General features: G+C 37.6%; 3 protein-coding genes across 3 annotated transcripts in view; all 3 read right to left on the bottom strand.

Moving 5' to 3' along the window:
- The window catches only part of LOC121736848, a 628,730-nt gene that overhangs the window by 221,692 nt on the left and 381,087 nt on the right, over positions 1-25,951 (bottom strand). The window lies entirely within an intron of this gene.
- Positions 1,651-24,478, bottom strand: LOC121736853. The gene is made up of 3 exons (XM_042128306.1): positions 24,356-24,478; positions 11,811-11,879; positions 1,651-2,977 (listed from the first exon to the last, which is right to left on the bottom strand). The coding sequence occupies exons 2-3, from the start codon at positions 11,838-11,840 to the stop codon at positions 1,703-1,705; spliced, it is 1,305 nt and encodes a 434-aa protein (XP_041984240.1). The 5' UTR covers positions 11,841-11,879; positions 24,356-24,478; the 3' UTR covers positions 1,651-1,702.
- LOC121736852 lies at positions 5,399-7,216 on the bottom strand. The gene is made up of 2 exons (XM_042128305.1): positions 7,075-7,216; positions 5,399-6,949 (listed from the first exon to the last, which is right to left on the bottom strand). Exon 2 carries the CDS (start codon positions 6,938-6,940, stop codon positions 5,627-5,629), a length of 1,314 nt encoding a protein of 437 aa, XP_041984239.1. The 5' UTR covers positions 6,941-6,949; positions 7,075-7,216; the 3' UTR covers positions 5,399-5,626.

Genomic DNA, 25,951 nt, shown 5'->3' with positions numbered 1-25,951 from the left:
TACTTACGTAGTAGCACAGAATACATATTAGTTTAACAAGGTACTTATATCTCAATGGTTTCTGATGATTGAAGTAAACTCAACGTTTTCCATCCAATTCTAATCCCGTATGTTTTCAGCGTCATTTTCTAAATCGTCCACGTTATCTCAACACATTGTACGCTTGATTTTACCGCCCACCCAGATGTCTATTACATTCGAGTTGTAAACACAGTTTTGTAAACGCACTTGTTATATCTAGTACTGCGACACGACTGTAACCTGCCTGCCTAGCATACGCCAACGAGATATCTCACTCTACATGTTTTCTCGATGTTTGATGGTTTGTCTCTTCATCTCTATTGACCCTAGCATGACAAACATTTTTTCTCGCGTAGATCTATCATCGAAATAACACATTTTTATAGTTTTGTCAAGATAACGTCGAGATTTTGACATTAGGAGACGAGTAGTTTTTAATTATCTCGAGAGTGAGATATCTCATTGGCGTATGCTAGGCAGGCAGGAGATCCATCTGCTTACTTTCTCGAATATGAGTCATAAGCATAAGTACTAGAAGACTAAGATGTATCTGTCACCTCAGCATATTAATTACCAATTAATTCATCTCAAGCGTTTTTCTCGTGAATAAGTTAGTAACAGATAGACCGACGGGTCGGCTGACAGATACATTTACTGATTTTTATTATTAGTATGGATTAAAGCAATAACTATACTTTCTAAACAGTAAGACCAATCAAAAATCAAAATTGTGTTATTTCTGAATAAATTTTTGCAAATGTTCTCTGAACGTCTACATGATGCCTACCACCGGTTCGGGAACTAACCCGGCGATAAGAACTGGCGTAAGAAACTCGCAATACAATTTTAGGAATCAAAAGCCGTCCCAAAAAGTGTGCATCACTGCCCTTTCTTCTGGTTCATTTGTCGCTCAGTCTCAGAACTGCGTAGTCACTAATGGAACGAAAGACTTGAAAGAATATCAAAAAGAACTTCCATTATGTTGAATTCGGCAAAAAGTGAGAAAAACATCGGGAAAAAACTCGGAAGAGCGTGCGATTGTGGAGAATATAAGATTTTACAAAACTCGTTATCCAGAACTAATCACCGTTTTCCCTATCCACTATTTCGTTGGAAATAAATTATGAAACCTTTGCGCAGCAAAGCGTGAGACTGTATAACCGATTGAAACAAAAAAGGTGAAAAATCTCCGGATACATAATGAATGTAGAGGTGAGTCGCGGTGAAATATATTCCTTTGATATTTAAATCATTGCCTAATGAAAGGTTCCCGAAGGGTGGTTTATACAGAAATATATTTTTTGTATCGATTTCGTACTTGAGAGTTAATGAAATTGTTTTTACCTTTACATTGCAGTGCATCATTTTTACCATAAATATACCATACATTTATTTCTTTATACCTATTTCAATCAAGGATATAAAAATACTGTTTAAAATTTTTGTTCACATTATAATTTATAATGTCTTCGATTTTGTATGCCAGAATGTTGATATACAATTAATGCTATGTGTATTGTATAGGTGCATAGAATGTGTACTTTAGGGCCAAACGTAACTACGTAGGTACACTGCAGCGCACTAAGAGGCTTGCAAGTTATATAAAATTAATTAATAAAACCACAAAAATGGTTAAATGAAAAAAAATGCAGTAAAAATTTATTGTAATTTAACAATGATATCAATTATCATGTATAAGACATCTTCGTTTTATTGGATCTTCAAAAATTTCACGTAATTTAAGATTCTCAGGCACATCATCAAACTTGTCATCAAAAAGATGCGACGATTCGGGACTATATTTGCCAAGTGTCAATAGTTGATCAATAATATTTTCCAATTCCAAATCTTCCTTGTATAGTTTTTCTTCTAACTGTATAAGACTTTCTTCTAAATTTTGCCAAGTTTCTAAATGTGTAGTTACGTCGTGTCTACTATTACAAGTTCGCATATCGGTTCGGAATTTGTTAATATCATATTTCAAGCACCTTACGCCTTTCGGCTGGCGAAGCACTTTATGACCTTTCGCATTTAATTTAGTATCAATCGTGTAAATATTTTCAGGCTCCCCTCGTTTCGATCTCTTAATCAATTCGTACAACTCAGGTCTATGCATATCTGGATCATGTGGAATATTCTTAGCCTTCAGCCATTCGATCATTTCGCTATGTTTACTATTTATAGTAGGCAGAGTTATATGATCCTTGGATTCGATGGTATCATCTAGTACAATCACGCTTGGCGCAAGTAATTTTGGTACAATATCATACAATATCCAACTTTCGAGCTTTTTGAAGGTATTCGGTGAGGATAAACTATATTTGGATGTGCTCAGAAGACCAGCTTTTGGCAAAATAGCAGCGTATACTGTTAGGTCTCTTTCAAAGTCAGTATCATAGTTGCAAACATAAACAACATTATGGGTTTGCCTCAATTGCTTTATATCTTCTAAGTAACCAAATCTTTCGAAAAACTTTTCAGGCTTTTCGACTAGGATCACTTTGGAAGTTCCTTCGATGATTTGCTGGGTATAGTTAGTCATTTCCAACTTACCTCTTTCCTCTGAACTACTGATTCTTGAGTTCAAAGTTGACATGTTTGGATACTCTAATTTAAAATATGACGACAGTATAGTGTTCCTTAAAGTTTCATTGAATTTTGAATTTTCCGGTTCAGTTGTTTCTTGGCAATATTGTTTAAAAGTTTTTGTAGCATGTGGGTTGTCGAAATAAGGTTTTAAGTACTCATGTAACAATTCAATGTTTAAACAGGTGTAATGCCTGATCAAGTCAATAACGGATCTTCCATTTTGTGTAGCTGTAGCTAAAAACGGTTTATTCGACATAAAATCGGCATAACATGAGTCTGATATATTTCTTACGACCTTCAGTTTGCTTCTAAAATCTTTCAATCTAAGTTCTTCCTCCATATTATCCTCGTGTGCACGATGCATTTTCTGAAATGTGGTAGAAAGTCTAAATAAATATGGTTACCATTTATAATATTATATAAACAAAGTTACATTGGGTTCAGTTTAAGCCCGGCCGCATATTATCCGAATTTCTGATCAGAAAAATTCGGACGCTCCGCCCCGCTCGTACATTTTGACACGTCAGAATTTTGATAGTATGCGGGGTCTACAACAAAATGTATGAAGAGTGCGTTGCGGCGGGCGTCCGAATTTTTCTGATCAGAAATTTCGGATAATGTGCGGCCGGGCTAAAACAACGTATAATGGGCACAGCAAAGTAAAACAGTAAGGTAGTATAAAAGAAGTAGAATAAAATAATATACCAGGGGTGGCCAACTTGATTAGACCTTAGATCTAATATTATAGATGACGCGGACGCCCGCAACTCCGTTGCGCCAAAATTCGTTTATCGCGCGGGAAGCGTACATTTCTTCGGGATCAAAAGTATCCTATGTCCTTTCCAGGGGACTCAAAGTATCTCCATACCAAATTTCAGCTAAATCGGTTAAGCGGTTTGGGCGTGAAGAGGTAACAGACAGACAGACAGACACACTTTCGCATAATAGATTATTAAGTATGGATTTATAGGCCAGACTACTAAGGGTGGGTCTCACCAGAGGCGTAGTTATAGTTAAGGTTATCGACAAGAATGGCGTCCATTATGGACTTTTACTGTGAATGTAGGAGCCCTGAAAAAGCAAATTTTGTGCGTAATCTATACTAATATTATAAATGCGAAAGTATCTCTGTCTGTCTGTCTGTCTGTCTCGCTTTAACGCCAAAACTACCGAACCGATTGTAATGAAATTTTGTATACAGATAGTCTAAAGCCTGAGAAAGGACATAGGCTACTTTTTTACTGAAAAGAAAAGGGTTGTAAGGGGGTGAAAATGCGTAAATTTGTTCAAATTAAGTTAGTTCCAAAAATTCATAATAGATGGCGCCGTGCGTCTCCTACATCACGGTGACGCTTGCCCAGACTTCTTTCTATAAGAGGTGGTATCAGCTTCCATTCGAGTTTCGATTTTTTTTTCGATTGTTATTACTTTTTTACGTTATTAAATAACTCAGTACTTTATCTATGCAGTGACGTAACCTTAAAAGTTAAACCTATCAAGTTTAATTTTTAAAAATGAAATATTATGTACACACTGCACAGCTGTTTTGATTTAAGAGGTACCAGGGTTTTTTATAAAAGCTTTTGACACCAATTTTGTTGACATCGCGCGCTATAAACTGAAGTCCACGCGGACGAAGTCGCGGGCAACAGCTAGTACCACTATAAAAATAATTAACTAAGTACTTACACATATTTTTTGCGACTGACCTACTGCTTACGTAAATAATAATTGTTAACACAGAAAAATAATCATTATAATATGATAATAACTTTAACGGCTTTTTATAAATGTCTGTGTAATAAGCAGTAGATGAAATGCTCAAAATATTGTGTTTATGATTAATTACACCATATAATATCAGCACTATTTAATTTGTTTCAGTATTAAGGAGTGAGCACACTGAGATGGGCCGTGCCGGGGCTCATCGCAAAAGTCCGCCTCCATACAATTTGTATGGAAGCGGAAATCCGCTGCGCCCCGATACAGTGTGCGATACGCGCATCCACATCCATACAAATTGTATGGAGACGGATTTTTGCGATGAGCCCCGGCACGCTGAGCCTCGGCACGGCCCGTCTCAGTGTACTCACTCCTTTAATATCCTATAGTTAATTAGTATTAAGTTACATTTACTTTTTTGCATTACTTTGCACTCCAAATTATCACAGTTAAATCTTTAAATTCAACAAGAAACTAAACATTTTAGTTCAATTTTATACATTATTGTTTATTAATTATTATAGCTGCGATTGCGCTTCTTTTTAAATAATAATATTATAATAATTTGCAAGTAAACGTTATAATATTATCATTTCAAAAAACCTATATTTATCGGCAGTTTGAGAAAAATTTAAGTAAGTACTTACTTAAAACCTTTTTTTTTTATGAAATAAGGGGGCAAACGAGCAAACGGGTCACCTGATGGAAAGCAACTTCCATCGCCCATGGACACTCGCAGCATCAGAAGAGCTGCAAGTGCGTTGCCGACCTTTTAAGAGGGAATAGGGTAATAGGGGAGGGTAGGGAAGGGAAGGGAAGGGAACAGTTGAAGGTAGGGAAGGGAATAGGGTAGGGGTTAGAGGATTGGGCCTCCGGTAAACTCACTCACTCGGCGAAACACAGCGCAAGCGCTGTTTCACGCCGGTTTTCACCTTAAAAATACCATATTGTATTTTTTTACAAAATTGTTATGATACCTCGATTGTGGGAATCGCAGACACAATAGCTTTTCAATTGTTACTCGGGTGCCGCTTGGGAGTTGATGGGTTAAAAAATCATACTTATGTAACCAAATATTGCTTTATTTATTAACCACATTTAGTTTTACTTAAAAGTTAGGTGATCCAGAGTTAAATGAGTTTTACTTATTATCCGGACTGGCATTCCATGTAAGGAATACCTACTTAAAACGATAAAATATTAATTATAATATGCGTTGAAAAATATGACACAAAGTATTTTTTAATAATATAAATTCCATTTTCTAAGTGGTCCTACGAGATTGCCATCAATCTTAGTCCACAAAAAATGGAAATTCGATATCAAAATTTTTATCATCATTTTCTCCAAGCGAACAACAAATAGGTTCTTCCAATAAATCTCTTATTTTTTCAGTTTTGATATCCATATCCAAAAGTTTGTTTTCTTCTTTTATTAGAGAAGAATTATATCCATTTAATTTGTTAAAAATGATAGCAGTTCTTATACTTTCTAAAGTCACTTGCAACGATTGTTCTTCTTGTATTTTGTCCATTACGGAACATTTGACGAGCTGCCTGACGGCAGTGGCTAAGCTCAATTCGTTGATACAGTTCGGCAGCCTCAACACGCAGTGGCCATGTTGCTTCAGTATATTGTCAACGACGTATACGTTTTCGTGGATATCAGTCAACTTTTCAGCCAGTTTCCAAAGCTGCCTTTTAGACATATCGTTCGTATAAGGAACTAGGTGATGCTCGAGCCATTCTTTTATCTCGGATTTCAAACTTTTATTTATATCCGTCAGAGGCGTACAGATTGTTTCGTTGTGGTTCTCTGAATTATCTAGAACGATAACGCTATTATCGAGTATTGCAGTCGTCGCGAGAACATCTTTTGTTATCCATTTTATAAAACTAGAAGCATTCAAATCCTCGACGATACTAAAACTGCACGAAACTGCCGTTTTGTGATCTGGATTATGGAAGACGAAGTAAAAGAATGGGAAGAGACGCGTCTCGGGACCTTTTGAGTATACCAGGGTTTCCTCCGAGGTGAGCACTTCGCCCTTTGACGACACCGACGCTTCGCCTATGTAGTATATACTTCGCTTATGCGACCGATATCCCGCCATTTTCTTGAGGTACAGTAACCTTTCGAAAGCGACCTCCGGTCTTTCGACGACAAACGGTATTTTACCTCCAGGACGTCTCCTCAACAAGTACCCCATTCCGGTAAGACTTCTCACCAACGATTGCATATCGTACACGACTTGCGGATACTCCGATAACTTCTTGAGCATTTCGTAGCAATTCGGGTATCTCTTGTGAACTATACAAAAATTCTTGAACGTTAAATGTACCGCTTTGCGTTCTAGTTCTTTACCGGATAGATCATGCATTTTCCTATGTACCTTCAGTATGGTCACCGGGTGGAATCCAGTGAGTCGTGCCGTATTTACATTCACAGCATTAACATTCTTATCGTTCAGTTTATTGAGTTCATTGTGTATTCCCTGTATGACTTGTTTCAATAGTTCGTATGTTTGCGGGCCTATAAAGTCGATCGACCTAGATGAGTCGGGACCACTCGACGAACTCGATCCGGGCTCGGTACTGATATGCTCCATAGTATGTATCTATAAATACAAAAATCTGTACAGATATCTACGCTAATTTGGAGTGCAAAGATTCACAAAACGATTTTGAAAAATTTATTCAACTACAAAGCGCAACACAGTTTAAATGTAAAACAAACACGTACCTTGTTATTACGTTATGACAGCAACGGTTTTTATTCAATAACACAATAATTATTCTTCTGTATTATAATTATAATACTAAAATAACTGCAAATAAAACGCTACAATGCTTCGTACGCGCGGCACTAGTTCACCGTGCGACAGACGCGCACCGACTGCGGAGGCGCGCGGGGAGGGTACGGGGAGCGTGCGGGGGGTCTGAGACGCAGGGGGCGGGGGAAGCGGCGTGCCCCCGGGCCCCGACCCCGCGCCACCCGCGTGCCACTGTTGCCGCGCGCTGTTCGCCCGTGCATTCAAGGTCATCTCAATTCGTAACATTTTTTAAATTATATTTTCTTCGTGTGCTACAGCAATCAGCAGCTATCTCATCAATCCCCAAGCGGCACCCGGCTGCCGCATAACAATTGAAAATCTATTGTGTCTGCGATACCCACGATCGAGGTATTAAAGTAATTTGAAAGATTGATATTATTATTACTGATTGAGGCTGCCTTCACACGCGCGGCTGCCGCACTACTCGCGACTTAATGTGAAGGCAGCCTGAAAGCTGCCGAAAGCGATGTTGAATATTGATACACCTAATTAGCATGTTTACACACAGCGCCGCGGCGGCAGGCAACGTCTTTCGCCGCCGCCGCGCGCGCTGCGGCGCGATCATGGGTCCGACTAGTTTGTTGTGAGTTGTCGTATGTCGTATGTTTGTTGAAAACTGCGGCACCGCCGCGGTAAAGAGTCGCCGCCGCGGCGTCGCGGCGGTGCTGTGTGAAAAGGGCTCATAGAAATACAAGACTGAGTATGCACAGGGCCCCCGTAATGGCTACTGGCGCCTGTGTGCATAAAAAGGATTTTGGCGCCCCTTTAGGCAAATTTTTTGGGTCCTTGGTTTTGGCGCCCCTAAAGATGGCGATTTGACGCCCCTTGAGTATGACGCCCGTGTGCATTGCACACATTGCAAATATAGTAGCGGGGGCCCTGAGTATGCAGCGGCGCGCGGCGACGCGACGCCGCGGTGGCGGTGCGCATACGTCTTATGGCGGCTCTCGACATAGGCGAACGCGTTGGCCAACGCGTCTGCAGACGCGTTGGCCCAATGTGTAGAACGGGCGTTCGCGCGTTGGCCAACGTCTAAATACCTACGGCAAACGCGCGAACGCCCGTTCTACACATTGGGCCAACGCGTCTGCAGACGCGTTGGCCAACGCGTTCGCCTATGTCGAGAGCCGCCAATATGCATGTCACAGATAATTAATTTTAGTCTAAGCTGTCACTTGTTTAAGTTCCACTATACTTACTAATTTCGAAGTTTGGTATGTTCGGATATCAGTTACCACTCACATTACATAAGATTACAAATTACAATGTTACCAACTTACACAACAATAATGGATATCAGCATATTGTATTCACGAATCACGTTGATACCACGTATGAATGAAGCCTTATCTTGTTATTAGGCCGAGTACAGGCAGATATATCATGCAAGTGTATTATGATTCTTTGTCCCAAAAAAAAAAGGCTAGCCCATTAAAAATACCATGAGGTATGAACACTATCAAATTCGAACCATCGCAACTCGAATGTAAATCAGTTTCACTCCGCATTAGTTGAAATGAAATCTCTTTTGATCTCCAGGACTTCGTTCAATCGAATTTTAAACCTTATCCTTTCAATGACAAAGTTGATATTCGAATGTGACTACCGAGAATCCTAACAGGTTTGTTTTTAATTAGTAGAAGGCAAACGATATATCGGGTTCGATTCCCGCTCCAGTCAGGTTCGATTTCCATACGTTAACTGCACTAATTAGCCCGATCTGGGGTTTAAAGTTACCGCGAGTAGAAATACCCACGATTGTTCACTTTTAAACCATTGTTTTAAGAGTACAATAGAATTTTTGTCTTTTAAAAGCACGAAACTACTACTAGTTTGCAAAGATCGAGGGCGGAGGGCCTCTTAAGTCTTAAGTAAAAAATAAGATTATGATTAAAATTTCAAGCAGTGAATTAAAACAGTTGTTGATTTCACAAAACCTAAGTTTCGTAAAATCAACAACGGATGTTTTGCGCATAATAACTACTAGTGTACTAAATCCCTGGACATTAAATTGATCTTAGCAAAATTTTTTATAAAAGTGCATTTGAATGTTATGGTTTAATCCCAACGTATATTATGTGTAACTTTTTGGAGAAAATTAAAATTACTACTGAAGAATAAAAAAATGCACTTGCCTACAAAGGGTCTTCACAGTTTGCTCTTTAACGTCCCAAATCGTAACTTTTTGGAGGACATTAAAAATTACTACTGAAGAATAAAAAAGTGCACTTGCGTAGGCAAAGAGCAAACTGTGAAGACCCTATGTAGATAGGGTCTTCACAGTTTGCTCTTTAACGTCCCAAATCGTTAGCACTTACAATGCAACCTCACCAGTACACCTGATTCAATCTATCGCGCCCTAGGGATGAGCCAAGTCCGCATTAATTTGTTAACTCGACCCGTCTGGGGAGACGTAGTTAGCACGCAGACAACTTTAACTCGCTTATTAATAACTAACTTATGGCTCACTTGGTATTGATCGGTTGGCGGAACCTCCGGGGGAAATCTGTATGACATTTACTTGGGGACAAAGCATTGATAATGTAAATTATAAAGAAAAACGTGACAGTGTAGTGCCCTGTGTAACACTTATAAACAAATCAAGGGATACTTTCCAAGCTGCAGCGCTGTTTATGCTTCAGAGTATTTAAAAAAAATACTCGTAGGTATGTATCAAACAATTAATGATAATATGACATGATTTTCTTACGAATGTTTTGAATTGCACGTAACACTCTTTCTAATTTATAATGCCTATTGGGATCGTGCACTGCCTTTAAGCCTACAAGAAGTCATAACTTCGCCATGTTTTATATATACTGAAACTTGTTGAAGTTACTGTAAGTGAAATATAAGTCGTTAAAAAAGCCCCAAAAAATGTTGAGTTATTTAGAAATGTACACGTCTAATTCCTCGATACTCCACACCGCAGTTAGCCCTAAATATTTCGCCACCTCGCCCAAATATAATAATATATTTTTCTTCATACGGAAGTCGTATTATTGGATATGATGTGTAAGGAAAAAAAGGTTTTTCTGTTTACGTTTCTGCTCAAGTTGAAGAATAGAATTGTGATATGGAGATAGATACGTTGTTTACAAAATTTAAAAATTCGAAACCTATCTGAGAAATTTTAGTATATGACAAGGGAACAGTTGGTTCACCTAGTTAGTGAAGGCTGGTTCTTCTGCCTATCCTGTGGTAAGGTTTTGGATGACGGTCTTCAAAATGTAAGAAGTCTGAATGCCACTGCCACTTATTGAACCAATTGCAGATATTATAAGGAGGCACATAAAACTTTTTATATACTAACTTCTTTTAATTTTAACTTTCTACCCCTAGATTGCCTGATAGTTCAAAATTCATAACAACTGATCTTTATGCTATTCCTAATGTAAAATCCACACTTTTCGTCTCTTTGAAGAATATATGAAGAAATGTTAATAAAGCACATCCATAGCCCCAACCTCGTGTGAGGGTGCAATTTACCAGATAACATCGAGCCTCGGGCGAGAAGACGCCTCTTAAATTATTCAAATAAAATCTCACCAGGATACCCGTTGATTGTAAATTTTGTTTTACATATGCTCTCTGCACGTGAATCGACGTTGCAAGATTACATTAAGATAATAAGGTTTGTTTATGTTAAATTTACTGATTAAAGTTGTCCGCTGTTCAAGATATATAAGTTTATGAAGGTGAACCGAAGTATAATAGTAATTCAAGAAATTATTTGAGATTCATTAGTAAATGAATTAACCTATCAAGCCCCATAACATCACGGATCACCGGTGATCACGATAACAATATAATAACAATAGATTTCCAAGAATCCACGATCGAAGGATTAATGATTAAAATTAGTTTAAGGACGGTAACGCTGTTCCGATAGATTATTTCGATCCGTTAAAAATTAACTGGTATGTATTGTTATGAAGATTTCATCAAAACAGAAGCTCTTACGCAAATATCCAAGGAGGTATTCCAAGCAAGATATTAAAAAAAAATACCAAAATGCTGCGGGGAATAAGACAGTGATGATGATGATATGCAATAGCAATCATTACAGGAGATCTCAAACGCCCATCCCCCAAAGAGAATCATCGATTTTGTATTACAAGGTTTGTATTAAAGGGCTCAGGTGTATGCAAGGGCAAGGCCCTGGCACCTGTTTTCTATAAAACGTTTATTATTAGTTATTACAGTCTCTCCAAATAAACTAGTCTGAGTTTCGCTGGAATTTAAGATTGAAATCCGAGTTTTAATACTTTCACAAGAAATATGATGCTGAAATAATGTTACTTGCGAAATAGACGCTTCAATATTTTACTGTCTAGTGCCTGAATTACATTTATATTGTATTCGGTGTCACTACATTGTTTTATTTCATATTGTCTGGATTCCTTTTACACAAATTAATTTCCAATGGTGTATAACGTTACCTGGGACAAGAGGAATAAACTTTAAAGTTGTTATATGGTTAAAAAATTAAAAAAAAAAATTACAATATAAGTTAAAGCATTCGGAGAGCAGTTACAAGAAAACTTATATTATGGTCCTGATTACGGCCATTAACCAACCAACCAAAATGCTCGATATACTGTCCTTTTTTGGCCAAAACCGTGATGGCAAACCGAATTCATACATTACTTGCACTGCTGGCCGACGGCACCATCAACTATTCTATGAATACCAATTCCTTTTTGTGGCTTACCTGAAAAGAAAAAAATCATATCATATCAATTCTATACAACTTGTCATAAAACAAGACTCATCAGTCATCAGTATTTTCTCAAAAAGATTCTAATGAGAGTTGATTTAATAGAAAATAAAGTCATAATACCTATTCATGAAAAATAACGAATTCATATTAGTATTTCCTATTTTAAGTAACAAAAGGTTATAAAAGCAATTTGCGGAAGATTTGCGACGCAAAACCTAAGTTCACTTATCAAAAAGCCTCTAAAGCTAGGCTTTACGATTCTCGCATATTATATAACCATTTTCTTACTTCTTCAATCTATTATAAATCATGATTTTCACTAGCTACCTGAATTTGGGGATTTTACTTTGTCTTAGGTAACTATTACTATTATTATGTGTTGCTAAATTTGTAAACATTTCACTATAAACTGCGTCAGCTCTTATGTCTGTTCATTTTTAATAGATAGATATTATAAGAGCTAACGCGGCTTCAAGTCTATCATATTTTGCAACCTTCATTATCGATCCACGAAACAAAAGTTCAAGTCTTTTCATCGTATGAACTCTAATAAAGCCTCAATGTGGTGACAGTGATGGGAATAAGGGGCAGGACACACGAGCGGCAAGGGCAGGTTATAAATCAATTATATGATCATAAGCGTTTAATGCAGAGCTAATTAGCCAGCTCCTCCGTTTTTATGCTCATGTTTCAAAGATATAAGAGTTGATGCGGCTTCAAGTCTCCCATTTGCAAACGTCATCATCGATCCACGTTACAAAAACTCAAGTCTTATAACACATCATCATAATATAAGATTTTAATAAAGCTCCAATGTGGTGGCAGCGGTGGGTATCAGCGGCAGGACACACGAGCGGCACGAGCAGGTTATTAATCACTTATATGATCGCGTTTAATGCAGAGCCAATTAGCCAGCTCCTCCGTTTTTTATGCTCACGTTTCAAAGATATAAGAGTTGATGCGGCTTCAAGTCTTCCATTTGCAAACTTCATCGTCGATCCACGTAACAAAAACTCAAATCTTATAACACATCATCATAATATAAGATTTTAATAAAGCTCCAATGTGGTGGCAGCGGTGGGTATCAGGGGCAGGACACACGAGCGGCACGGTCAGGTTATAAATCACTTATATGATCATAAGCGTTTAATGCAGAGCCAATTAGCCAGCTCCTCCGTTCGCGGCTTTCGGCGCTCGGCGGGTATTATGTGACGTCGTAAATTCACCTCGTTATACTAGTAAATACACTAAATAACGGCGTTAAAACTTTATGAGTGCGCCGTTGTTAGTTGTCTATAACACTTGGCATGGAAGAAATAAGAAGTTGTTGTTTGAATGCAATGGTAGGGTGCTCTAAACAATAAAGTAAACACTTAGTTATTTTTTAATTACTATAATATGCTAATGGTCCAATTATTTTGAATCACCTTTTGCATAGTATCGGCTATAAAAACTATGCTGGTTCGCGTTATCTTTTTTCGACTGGCTCTCTTTATACTTATTCGATCTAAGGTTATAAACAATGAAATTGAGAATTTGCGAGGCAATTTAGTCAAAATAAGTAATTTGCAAATCTGATAAAACCGAAGCGTCTGTATTATGTATGAATGCCGAAACTTTTTCAATTTCGATCAGTCAGAAATTCAGAATCTATTGTTTTTGGCGACGAGGTTTCAACGCTCGGAAAAAATTAAAGATTAAAAAGTTTTAAATGTTAATTCATTGAATTTATATTATAATAATATATAATTTTCTGAAGTTTGACATTAGACTAGTACAATAGTATTTTGGCACGTGGATAACATTGTCCTGGGAACGAAGCAGCTGACATTGCTTCCAAATTCCAACCATAGTCTTAGCGGGCCCCTAGACGAGCAATTTTATTGCGCAATATCATGTATTGCGTAATAATTATTATTGACCATTTAGGGTTGATATTGAATATAAGCCTTCAATCTTATTGTCAAAAAAGACAATACAATTGATCGTCTAGGGCGGGTTTATAATATAATTCGGCTACATTTTTTAAATTTTTTATGATTGATCAATGATCACATTTCCGCTTTCCACTTGAAATTACTGTTCAAATGTTTTTGCAATTATTTACTAATTAAATCTACCCACCATTTTATCATTTTCACAGTTGTAATCTATTACTGGATATTTAACTAGGTTTCTAGACCCGTTCCCAAGCGATCTAGTCAATACAAGGACTTATATATCTGTTATTTTGTCACCTGCTAGACTGGTATGAAGCTGAATAAACAACTGTTGAGATTATGTAAATCAGCCTTATCGCGATAGGCGTTAGAATACAGTTGAATCAATATTTTGGAGCAATATGTGTTGTTAATTAAATCTTTGATTGATATTACAGGTGGAACTAATTACTAATGTTAATTTGATTTGTAGTGACATACGAGAAGCGAAGATAAAAATAATAATCATTAGATGGCTAAAGGCCTATTCAAAAAAAGATGTATACGCGATTCCATCCATGCTAATTTAATAAAGCGGAAGAGTTTGTTTGTTTGAACGCTGTAATAAGTGTCACATTAAATCTATACCTACTAATTAGTAATTACTAATATTATAAATGCGAAAATATGTCTGTCTGTCTGTTACCTCTTCACGCTTTTCCTGAAAGGTATAAAGATACTTTGAGTCCCGGGAAAGGACATAGGCGATAGCATACTTATTATCCCGGAACAATGTAAGTACGGGTTCCGCGCCACAAACGAATTTTCGCGTCCGTTGCGGCCTGCGGGGGACATCTACTTAGTTATTAATTTTAGAATGAGAAACATTTTCATGTTTCACGTTTCACGCCCATCCAAGTGCCACAACATCCTTGCAGCATTTCCGTGTGTCTATTTTGGAATAAAAATTACATCTTCATGACAATTCCGTAGTTCATTCGTTCCCGGGCCAAAATGAATAATTCACGACGCGGCCCGACGCGAGCCGACGTGATCCGACGTGCCCCGACGGCCTGCCAAATGTTCGTCATTATAGCACGACTGGCGACGCGAGTAAATATCTCAAAACACCATGAAACGATCATCTGACGTACAGCCATGGAAACTGAATGTTTAGCACTTCAAATAATTCTGAAATTGGTCAAGCTATCTATACCGAATACTGATTACTAAGCTATGTAAAAATATTTTATTTCCAGACAAAGAAGTCTATCTTATGAATAGTTTTGTTACAATCAAATTATATTATAACAAACAATAATATTATCACAAAATCGAAAGTGTGTGTACTGCACAGACATAGATCAAGATAGATACCGCATGTCGCTCCATTTGTATAAAAAAGGGGCATGGTACTTTTTCATAGCTACTGTGTCATACCGATGATAAGAAAAGTGCCCACTATCTAGGCCAACGTTTCTATTTGAATTTTCACAGCTCAATACTTTTAGGCATTTAAGCATTTGTTTAAATTCCGATTGACGTCAGATTCCGATAGCAGACTGAAGAACAGACTTTCGAAAGACGCGAGCATTGCTCGTCGTTTGGGAGTACGATATGGCACGCGAAGTACATACACATGCGGTGTCTATCATGATCTATGTCTGTGGTGTACTGTGTACCTTTTCACAATTCAACCGCTAAACCAATTTGGATGAAAATTGAAAATCTACGACATGAGAAAGAAGGGTATAGGACTTGCAGAATACTTTATTTAATGTATAGCGTGTTTTGATGACGTTGAATAAAATATGTATTAATATACTTCATACAGTTAATTGTAGCGATCCCCAAATGGAATTATCTCCAAATAAAATAAATACATAATTAAAAATCCCGTCCACCGGCCACCGCCAGTGTTCGTGACATACATTTACCCAAATATCCGTTTTTATCCGCAAACTTAGCTTTTAGCCGAACTCCTGACATCTGTCTGTCTGTCTGTGTCTGACTCACCGCTAAATAGGTTACACAGAGCCGTTTAACAAACACGTTTTGATGCAATTTTAGAATGATTTTCCTATATTATTTGTACGGTGTTGGTTGTTGTATGTGATAAATGATATATTTTTTTTAAATCTTTATTAAGGACTTGGTTCACAAACAGAGGCGACCATGTCGTCCTATAAATGATGATTAATATTATGTAGTACATATTAGTACAAATAATATACATATATAATAGTACATAATATCTACATTGGATGATAATAGTTTTTATCATTGATCTAAATAATCTTTAAAAAGTCTTCTCTCTTAAAAATATCAAATATTTTAATAAGCAATACACATAAAAACTACTTCGTCTGGATGTCGTTTTTATTCCATAATAATATCCATCTTTTAATTTAGACAAAGAATAATAACCCATAACCTTTTAAATATCTACCATAATACCAATTAATCCATCCATCCATCCATTCAACGAATGAATCTTTTCTAACCGGGGATGGATTTTCGCCATTTGTCAAACGGTCCCACATGAAAAATTGAGAATTTGGATCCTAGGTTGACGAATTTACCAAATTTACTGCGACTATTCTAACATCTAAGGCATTTATCTGAATAGTAATATTCTAAAGTAATATTTTCAAAGTAAAATACGCATTGCGGTATTTTATAATTTTTAAAGCGAAACTTTTCAAAAAATCTTTTTGATTCTAAATTATTATCATAAAGTTAATATACTAGGTAAGTATATCTAAATATATAAAATGGATTTTCAATTGTGTTAGTAACGCTAAAACTCGAAAACGGCTGAACGGATTGGGCTAATTTTAGTCTTAAAACATTCGAAGAAGTCCAGGGAAGGTTTTAAAGTGACACGAAGTTCACCGGGACAGCTAGTTAACTATAAATTATGATTATTATTGGGTATCTTTTTATTCTTTAACCGACTAACAAAAAAGAGGGGATTTTTTAAATAGCATTATTGATTTCTACGCCGCTGCTGTACAGAATCAATATTATGTAATTGAGTTTTTGAAGTATCGCGTATGCACACATACCTAATAATGATAATATGCGTATCACGTATGTACATTTTTGACCAATCTACCAGTCTACCAGTCTGCAGTCGTTGTATTAATTTTGTGTCTAAATATTTTGGAGCATCAGCACACGATTTTGGTACTTTCTCAAGTGCTAACTTAGTCAATATTCTACATTATAGTCATAAAATAATTCAGATATAATGCGTTTGATAGGAATTAACGTACTGGATTGAAAAAGAGAAGAAGGCTCTATTATTTCGCCCACAAAAGACCCAACAGAGAAGGGCTTGAAGCGGCAAAAAGTAATTGATTTCAACTTATGCAGCGTCCTACTGAGAGCAGATTAGCGTGCTCCACTTAAAAATATGGGCCATAGCGGATTAATGTAATCCAAAACAATTTTATCACTTTGCGGCATTACACCCACATACAATCCACAACGCGAAAGAGATAGAATGATCCTATCTCGTTTTTTTACATCCCTAGTAATATAATGGAGCAAATTAAACGATGCTATGATATTTACACAGCGATTTAATTTGCTGTCTTTATCTGTTATGTGACTTTTCCAAAGTGCTAGACAAAGACTAGCAGAAAGTAACCTTGTAAAGTTCTTCATTGTATAAGTAATTATGTTAGAAAGGGATAGGGAATTATATTAGAAAACACAAACCGTGTTGCAATTAAATATTAAGTATTTTTAGAGTTACTCAATATGTTTTAGATTACAATCAAAGGTTAGACCTGAACAAGACAATAATATGTGTGAGAAAGAGGCTGATATCTTCTATCTCGCTCTAGTTTTACATTCCCAAACTATTTAAATACTTATAACACCAGTTACACGGTCCGCGCAGCATTTTCAAACTGTTATAGAGCTATCAAATTTTCATGTTCAAAGTTGAGACCTATAATTTCCCAGGTGGTTTTCTAGGAATTCTAGTCATTCTAACAACGATATGACCTAACCTTAGCCTGGGGCCAAATAGTATTAAAGTGTTTACAACAATTTTTAGGTTCATCGTAACTTATAATAAAAATACCACAGATTTTGCTGTAGGAAAAAGTTGGTCCTTGGAATAAATATTTTTGTCACTAACCAATGGACACTAACTCACTACACATAATCTATATATGGTCGCTGTTAAGCATTAGTGTCCTAACCCACAATTTTTTTTTGTTGTTAAATTTTGAATTCAGTCTTGTTCTAAATCATCTACAGAACATAACTCCATTCATAACTCAATACGTAATTTTTGTGTGGGTTAGTACACGAATGCTTAACAGCGTCCAATCAAATTATATAAAACTACTGGACCGATCGGGCTAAAATTTGGCATGGTAGATATTATGATCAATTCTACCTCCAAGGGGTTAAAAAAGGGGATGAAAGTTTGTATATAATAATACTTCTTAACGCGAGCGAAGCCGTGGGCAAAAGCTCGTATTTATATAAGTAGGCACACATCTTATTATAACATACATAAAAAACACAAAGAATACGAAGTGCTTGATTAGAGATAATATTGGCGCAAACCGGCGACACATGCGACATCTCGCACATTTACTATTAGAAAAGTGAACGCAGTGTCTCAAATTCATAAATCATATAAGTATTTTGGGCATTTTATGAATTGGTTACATAATACTTAGTCAGAAAAATAATTCATAACCGATAAAAATCACAGAGCTTGAGAAGAGTCACCCATACTGCATACATGAAATATGGGTAACAAAATGTTACTTTGAGTATGTCACTTTTTTGTCTGCTAGGTAAAATAGTTCGTTTGCGCTGAGCACATTCCGATATTTATAGTCTGTCGCAAACAGGCGACACCCCAGACATCTATCTATACTTATTAATATTATAAATGCGAAATCAGTCTGTTTGTTACCTCTTCACGCCCAAACCACTGTTTGGTGTGGAGATACTTTGAAACCCGGGAAAGGATATTATTGTTATGATTTATGTAATTCAGTACTTAGTTTATTGTTTTTAGAATACTAAATTATTATAACTTAACTATTTTTGAGTAAATTTGATGGTAGTTTTAATATTTAAATCTGGCCACACTGACAATGTGCAATCCCTTCTACGATCGCTTCACTTAGAGTGGGGGTTGACGGGTAAAAATGGTGTATAAATACCCCAAGAGCGCAGCATGATGCGAATTTTGACGGAGAAACAATTGTAAGAGGAATCTCTGCCCGAAGGTGTACAATTATTGTATAATATTGTAGAATAAATGTACTGGAAAATCAATATGCTGTTTCTTATCAATATAGGATACATTTTATCCTGGAAAAATGTACGGTTCCTGCGCGATAAACGTATTTTGGCGCAAGGAAGCTGCGGGCATCATCTGGTCTAAAATATGTCTTACTTGAGAGAAGAGTCACTCACACATACATTAGACGAAATTTTAACTTTGATTTCGTTTATTTTAGGCGAAATCGCCCGTTTGCGCCGAGCACATTCTAATAAATCGTCTGTCGCTCCCATTTATTGTGACTCTCATAATTTAGCCTCATATCTGCATTTCGTACTTTACAGTCTGCTACACAAAATTTTAATCAATGGAGTAACTAAGACGCCTTTTTGTTGCACCAAATTAACTTTTGCGAGATGAAAAATTCATAAAAATATTGCAAATGAATTATTCCTTTGCAATTGCGCAACGAAAATGAATTAAGGTTTTTTGTTCATCGATTCTCTTTGAAGTCGTTTTAGCTTTCGTTATGTTTATAAAATATTTATTATTATATATCTACTTAACTAGATGACGCCCGCAACTCCGTTGCGCATTTTGTGTATCTCTCGGGAACTGTACATTTTTCGGGAATAAATATAATCCTATGTCCTTTCCCGAGACTCAAAATATGGCCATACTAAATTTCATGAAAGTCGGTACAGCGGTTTTAGTGTGAAGAAGTAACATACAGACACACTTTCCCACATATCATATCAGTATGGATGCCTAACAAGCAGATAAATCAATGGAACACTTATGGAAAGAGCTATGTAACCTAATAATATACATATAGTTAAAAATAAGTCGGGTTTTCCTTCCTGACGCTATAACTCCAGAACGCACGAACCGAAATCCACGGTTTTGCATTCGTTGGAAAGGTCTCGGGCTCCGTGAAGTCTATAGAAAAAAAAATCAGAAAAAACTTCAAGAGAAAAGCAGGAAAACAGGGAAAATTATTTTATGGCAAAACAACATTTGCCGGGACAGCTAGTCTATGTATAACTAAAGTCATCGACGTCGCTCATAGAATAAGTACGCTAGTCCATTGACTATTTCTGGTATTGGTCATGTCTGCAGACGGGAAGACCACGATTACCACCTTAGGCACGACGTCACTTAGACCACGCTTAGGCACGACGTCACGGTTGTGACGATTTGAAGAAACTGGCTGGCAGCTGAGGGCTGCCCAAAATCGGGATGGCTGGCGCTCATTTGCGAAGCTTACGTTCAGTGGTCGACGGCAACAGGCTGATGATAATGATGAGATGAATCAACTGATGGTGACCCAGCCACCACGAACACGAAACTATGCTACTGTAATTACGAGTACAGTATAATCTATACGTAATGGCTGTGTATTGTTTGATTAGCTATATGCTCAGACAATGACGGGGACCGCCCTGTTATTACTATTATAATGACGTCACAGGACCACGCCTAAAATTACCATTGTTACTTTTAAGGAATTATCTTTGTACTGTTTACTTTTAACGGCATCAGTACCAACACAATTTATTTATTTTACTCTATCTACCAAGAGTGTTTTAACGATTTGCAAGTTCACGCAAAAAGACCTTGGAGACACAGATCGACTTCCCGAAGTGTCCAAATGTTTAGAGAACCACAACACAAGTATAATATACAGTAGCGTAAATTAACTATTAACTATGTTCTTAAAATTAAATCAGTGCAACAAAAATACACGTTTTACGCGCACTACGTCATTCAGTCATATCGCACTATTTTGCTCTCTAAACTTATCTGAAATCACCAACACGATGTAGTACGATGGTCTACTATATTATACTATGACAAAACTCCATTAAGTTTAACAGATCAAAGAAAGCGACACCGGATAATGTTCTAATTGGACACCGTCCTACATCCACGGCTCTATTGCCCACAAACAATAAACGAACATATTTTTCAATTATTGCTCTATTGTTCTCTATAATTAGGTTTTGATGGGTTATTGTACGCTTTAGTTGGCGGTGTAATAACTCTTTAAAATTTAGCTTTATAGCTTTGGTTGGAAATTGGAATGGCTGGAAATCCAACCACGGCGGCAAAGAAAATTGTCGATAGTAATTGTGATGTTAGCAAAGATAAATATTATACGTGGGAGAGCCATGCTTCGGCACGAATGGGCCGGCTCGGCCGGAGAAATACCACGTTCTCACAGAAAACCGGCGTGAAACAGCGCTTGCGTTGTGTTTCGTCGAGTGAGTGAGTTTACCGGAGGCCCGATTCCCTACCCTATTCCCTTCCCTCCCCTACCCTCCCCTATTACCCTATTCCCCCTTAAAAGGCCGGCAACGCACCTCCAGCTCTTCTGATGCTGCGAGTGTCCATGGGCGACGGAAGTTGCTTTCCATCAGGTGACCCGTTTGCTCGTTTGCCCCCTTTATTTCATAAAAAAAAATTAAGCTAAATCAATAGGAGAATCAATGCATATCATTGATGATAAAGAACATTAAAATATGAGAAGTAATGAAGCAATAGATAATGAAGAAAGTAACAAAAATAGTAATGAAGAAATAGACGATCAAGCAAATAAGAATATTACGCGTCTATTGCCAGTTCATTCCATTTATAGACTTTTAAAGACTTCTAAATCCCTTATTATACTAGAAATTCCCCTTTTTCAAGAACCAGCCCACGCCACTGTTATCAGAGTCTATTAAATCACTAATTACTACATGAAAAGGAAAGAAGCTCTTGTTATTCCTAAAACCAACAAACCATGTAAAATTGCCGTCAACTCCGATGGCGGAATGACACAAATTATGCCACTTAAATTTACTCCATTTTTAAATATCCACACCGAATCCACTGACCGTGACCGTGATTAAGGCAGCCCAAATTACCCGCTAAAGTGGCCAGAATGAACCTCTGGGAACACATTCTTTTAATTAGCTGTATATTGTGTTTACTTGAGTCAATCGTCTTAAAACTGCCTTATTACTTAACGAGAATAAGACAGGCTATCTGTGAAATGGATTATTCAACATTAAAGACAAAGACAGCAATATAGATTTAAAGTAATTCCTAGTACTGCCTTATAAGGCCTTCAAGTAAAAATCTATATAGATTGTCATACATAATACATATTTCTAATATAAACACTGCAAGGATCTTCCGAACCACTTGGCCGACAATTGTCACCCAAGTTAAAGCTTTAAAGACAAAACAAACAATACCCAAATTGGTCCCAAAGACAGTTCACAATTTATCGTCCTTAAAAAATGAAATCCGAACGAATAAATCATTTACTTCGCCTCCGGGACTGGGGAATTTGGATGCGACAATCCGAAGGCTTCTGGTAGCCTCCTTTCTGCGTTATTCTGCCTCCAAGGTCACCCTTACGTCGTTAGTCATAGAGACCATGTTGGAGAGAAAATTTCACCGAACGGTCCGTATTTGGAACAAAGCCAAGTGCATACAATAGTGACCCGGATATGCGCTAATATTATTTTTATACCACACTATTGGAGCCCATAATAGGATGCATGGAACGGCGTACGGAGCAGGACGTAGGTATTGCATTTTAAACCGATCCGAGATGAATGTGGATTTATATCTTATTTTTGGTTGACTGCGTTTAATACAGTTGTGAGAGGAATTCTGATTTTATGGACTTTAATATAAAAGAGGTGTAGCTATATTATTTACAGCTTATTCTTGGGTTCTATTCTTGTTGTGAATGAAGCCTCCATTTTCTTGTTTTTAGTAGTTTTTTTTATATTTTTATCTATTTTATTCGTCAGTGTAGTTATGCCGTAGGACTAGAATTCCTACGATATTTTTAGATTCCAGGCTGCATCGTAGAAATATGGCCACGTTTAGATCAAGCCATTACAAACGTGCGCCGTGCGTTTCTCGCGTAACATTCTGCCGCGCACTGTAAAACTCTGGAACGAACTGTCACCAGCAATATTTCCGGACCTAAACGACCTGCAAACCTTCAAGAAAAGAGCGTATTCCCTCTTAAAAGGCCGGCAACGCAGCTGCAGCTCTTCAAATGTTGCGAGTGTCCATGGGTGACGGTAGTTGCTTTCCATTAAGTGACCCGTTTGCTCGTTTGCCCCCACTAGAGTTTTCGTCTATGTATACCAAGGTTTGACGTTGTGCATGTTTTAGACAGCTTTGCAGTCATGGTTCATTGTTATCCATCGCCTAGCTTGGAAGGTCCAAACAAGCCTACATTTTTGACCGAACTTTTTCAAATATTCCACCACTTTAAAATATTTAACCGGTACATTTAACTCTACAGTTTCGCCCCGTAACCCAGTTAGCGCACCGATATGATCAACATGCGCGAGTTATGACAGGTTGCCCGGCTCATACAGTGGGCGATAACAATTTTGTATTTTAATGGCAGCTCCAGTTTATTTTCTAATTAAGTTGTAGTGCGGCTATTGAGCTATTTAAACCACTACACTTGGTAGAAAATTGGTTTAATTCTAACATTTTGCTATGCAAATTGTGGTTTTTACCTTACACCGATTTGAGTGATAAAGACCAGGGTACTCTGAAGTTTTTCATAATGCTATGAGTTAGTGTGTGTTTCTGTTTCTCTCGTTTACTTTCGTAATAGTTACCACCACCACCACATTACTGGATAAATATAGACACGGGCCTTTCACGTGCTTATCCGACGAAACGTTAGACAGGCTAGCTTTAAGTAGCTATGTCCACACTATGCGCTTTCGTCTTCAATTTTCGTCATCTTCTTTGTATTCAACTTTCGTTTGGCGCTTTCAATAATTGAATGCGTTAACGAACGCAACGCCAACATTGTCATTTTTGTTCGGTTGCAGTGTCTGTCAGCTTTGTAACATGTGCGACGAGAACGTTTTACTGGGTGGAATGTGTGCGGCTTATTAGCTTTGTACACACTGACATGCACTTTCATCTTCAATTTTCGTCATCATCTTTCATATTGGCGCATTCAATAATTGAATGCGTCAAGGAACGCAACGCCAAAATTGTCATTTTTGAAGTTTTGGATACGGTCAGAGGGCATGCGTCGCGGGCATGCCTCACGTGCGCTGTTGACTGCGCTATAACGCATGCCCTTGACGAACAGAAAACGGCACAGTGTGAACAAAGCTATTTGGTCATAAGAAACTCCAGAAAAAATAGAACCAAGCGAAAGTTTTGGATACGATCAGAGCGCATGCATCGCAGGCATGTCTCACGTACGCTGTTAATATATCAATCGGTCAATAATCGGCCAATACATAAAAACGTCTGCTCTAAACGTCAAAATGCAAACCACGATTAGGTCCTGGCAACACTTTACACGAACGGTAAGAAGAATAAGTACTGAGAAAAAAAGAAAACAATTCACACCCAACCGTCAAGTATTGTCTTCAATTACTGCGTCCTTGTGCAGAGCTGCATCAAATAAAAAGCCGAGTAAAAAGCGCACCGTCACAATAACTCAATAACGACGAGGGAAAAAGGTGCACGTGAATTTATGGGCCGGGTTATCAGGGTTCCGCAGTCGATGTTCACTGGGTTTTAATTTTCGAACTAGATGATCAAAGCACCAAAATTCCGCGCGCGCGGGAACCGTACATTTTTTTTTGCGGGATGAAAAGTATCATTAAATGTAATTTCCTGAAAGGGTCTCCATACCCAATCCCAGCAAAAGTTCAGCGGTTTTGGCGCGAACAGATAACAGACAGACAAACTTTCGCGTTTAAAATATTAGCATGGATTTATCCTATAAGAGACTGTGACCTTCACTCAATTGTAAAACCGTGTCCCAATCTTTAAGTGGTTATTAGCTGTAGTGTTGAGAATAATTGAGCTCGATACCAAAATAGCCCACAACGATTTTCTCATCGAGATTCCATTAGAGTCAGAAATTAAAAGCAAATTCTTCTTCAAACATAGAGTACGTCTATGAAACTTCAATGCAGTCAAAATTATCACTATCAAAGTTTTAATGCCAATATAGCTCAAGCAGCGAATCGAGACAACTTTATATTATAATAATCGGTCAAGTGCGAGTCGGACTTGCGAAGGGTATCTCCACAACAAATTTCACCACAATCGCCTCAGCGGTTTGAGCGTCAAGACGTAACAGACTCACAGAGAGACAGACTCTCTTTCGCATTTATAGCATGGTATGGAATATGGATGTCAAAATGTGTATTATAAAATTTTCTCGTTTTTTTTTAATGAAATAAGGGGGCAAACGAGCAAACGGGTCACCTGATGGACTTCCGTCGCCCATGGACACTCGCAGCATCAGAAGAGCTGCAGGTGCGTTGCCAGCCTTTTAAGAGGGAATAGGGTAATAGGGGAGGGTAGGGATGGAAAGGGAATAGGGGAGGGTAGGGAAGGGAATAGGTTAGGGGATTGGGCCTCCGGTAAACTCAGTCACTCGGCGAAACACAGCGCAAGCGCTGTTTCACGCCGGTTTTCTGTGAGAACGTGGTATTTCTCCGGTCGAGCCGGCCCATTCGTGCAGAAGCATGGCTCTCCCACGTATATCGTTATTTTGATTATGCCTCAGCTTTATAGTAATCATCGTGTCCAGGAGCACAGTTTGCCAAATTAAACTGTCACCAGAAACTCTGAAAGTGACTCCTAGTGTGAGGTCCAGAAATCCGGTAGACATCTTTTGTGGTGTTAGCCCTTTGTGCCTGCAGATTTCCCTCACAGAGGTGGGACATGGGATTATGTGTCATTTCATCATCATCAGCTTACTTGAACACATCAAGATTTCTTTCCATCTTTAATCTAGTACGAATCTAACAAACGGCAAATTGGTATTCTCATACGTAAAACATCAAACGACATAATATTTTTGTTACATAATACCG

The sequence above is a fragment of the Aricia agestis genome, chromosome 19 (assembly GCF_905147365.1).
Source record: "Aricia agestis chromosome 19, ilAriAges1.1, whole genome shotgun sequence".
Taxonomy (NCBI): Eukaryota; Metazoa; Arthropoda; class Insecta; order Lepidoptera; family Lycaenidae; genus Aricia; species Aricia agestis.
This window is presented reverse-complemented; position numbering and strand designations above follow the sequence as displayed.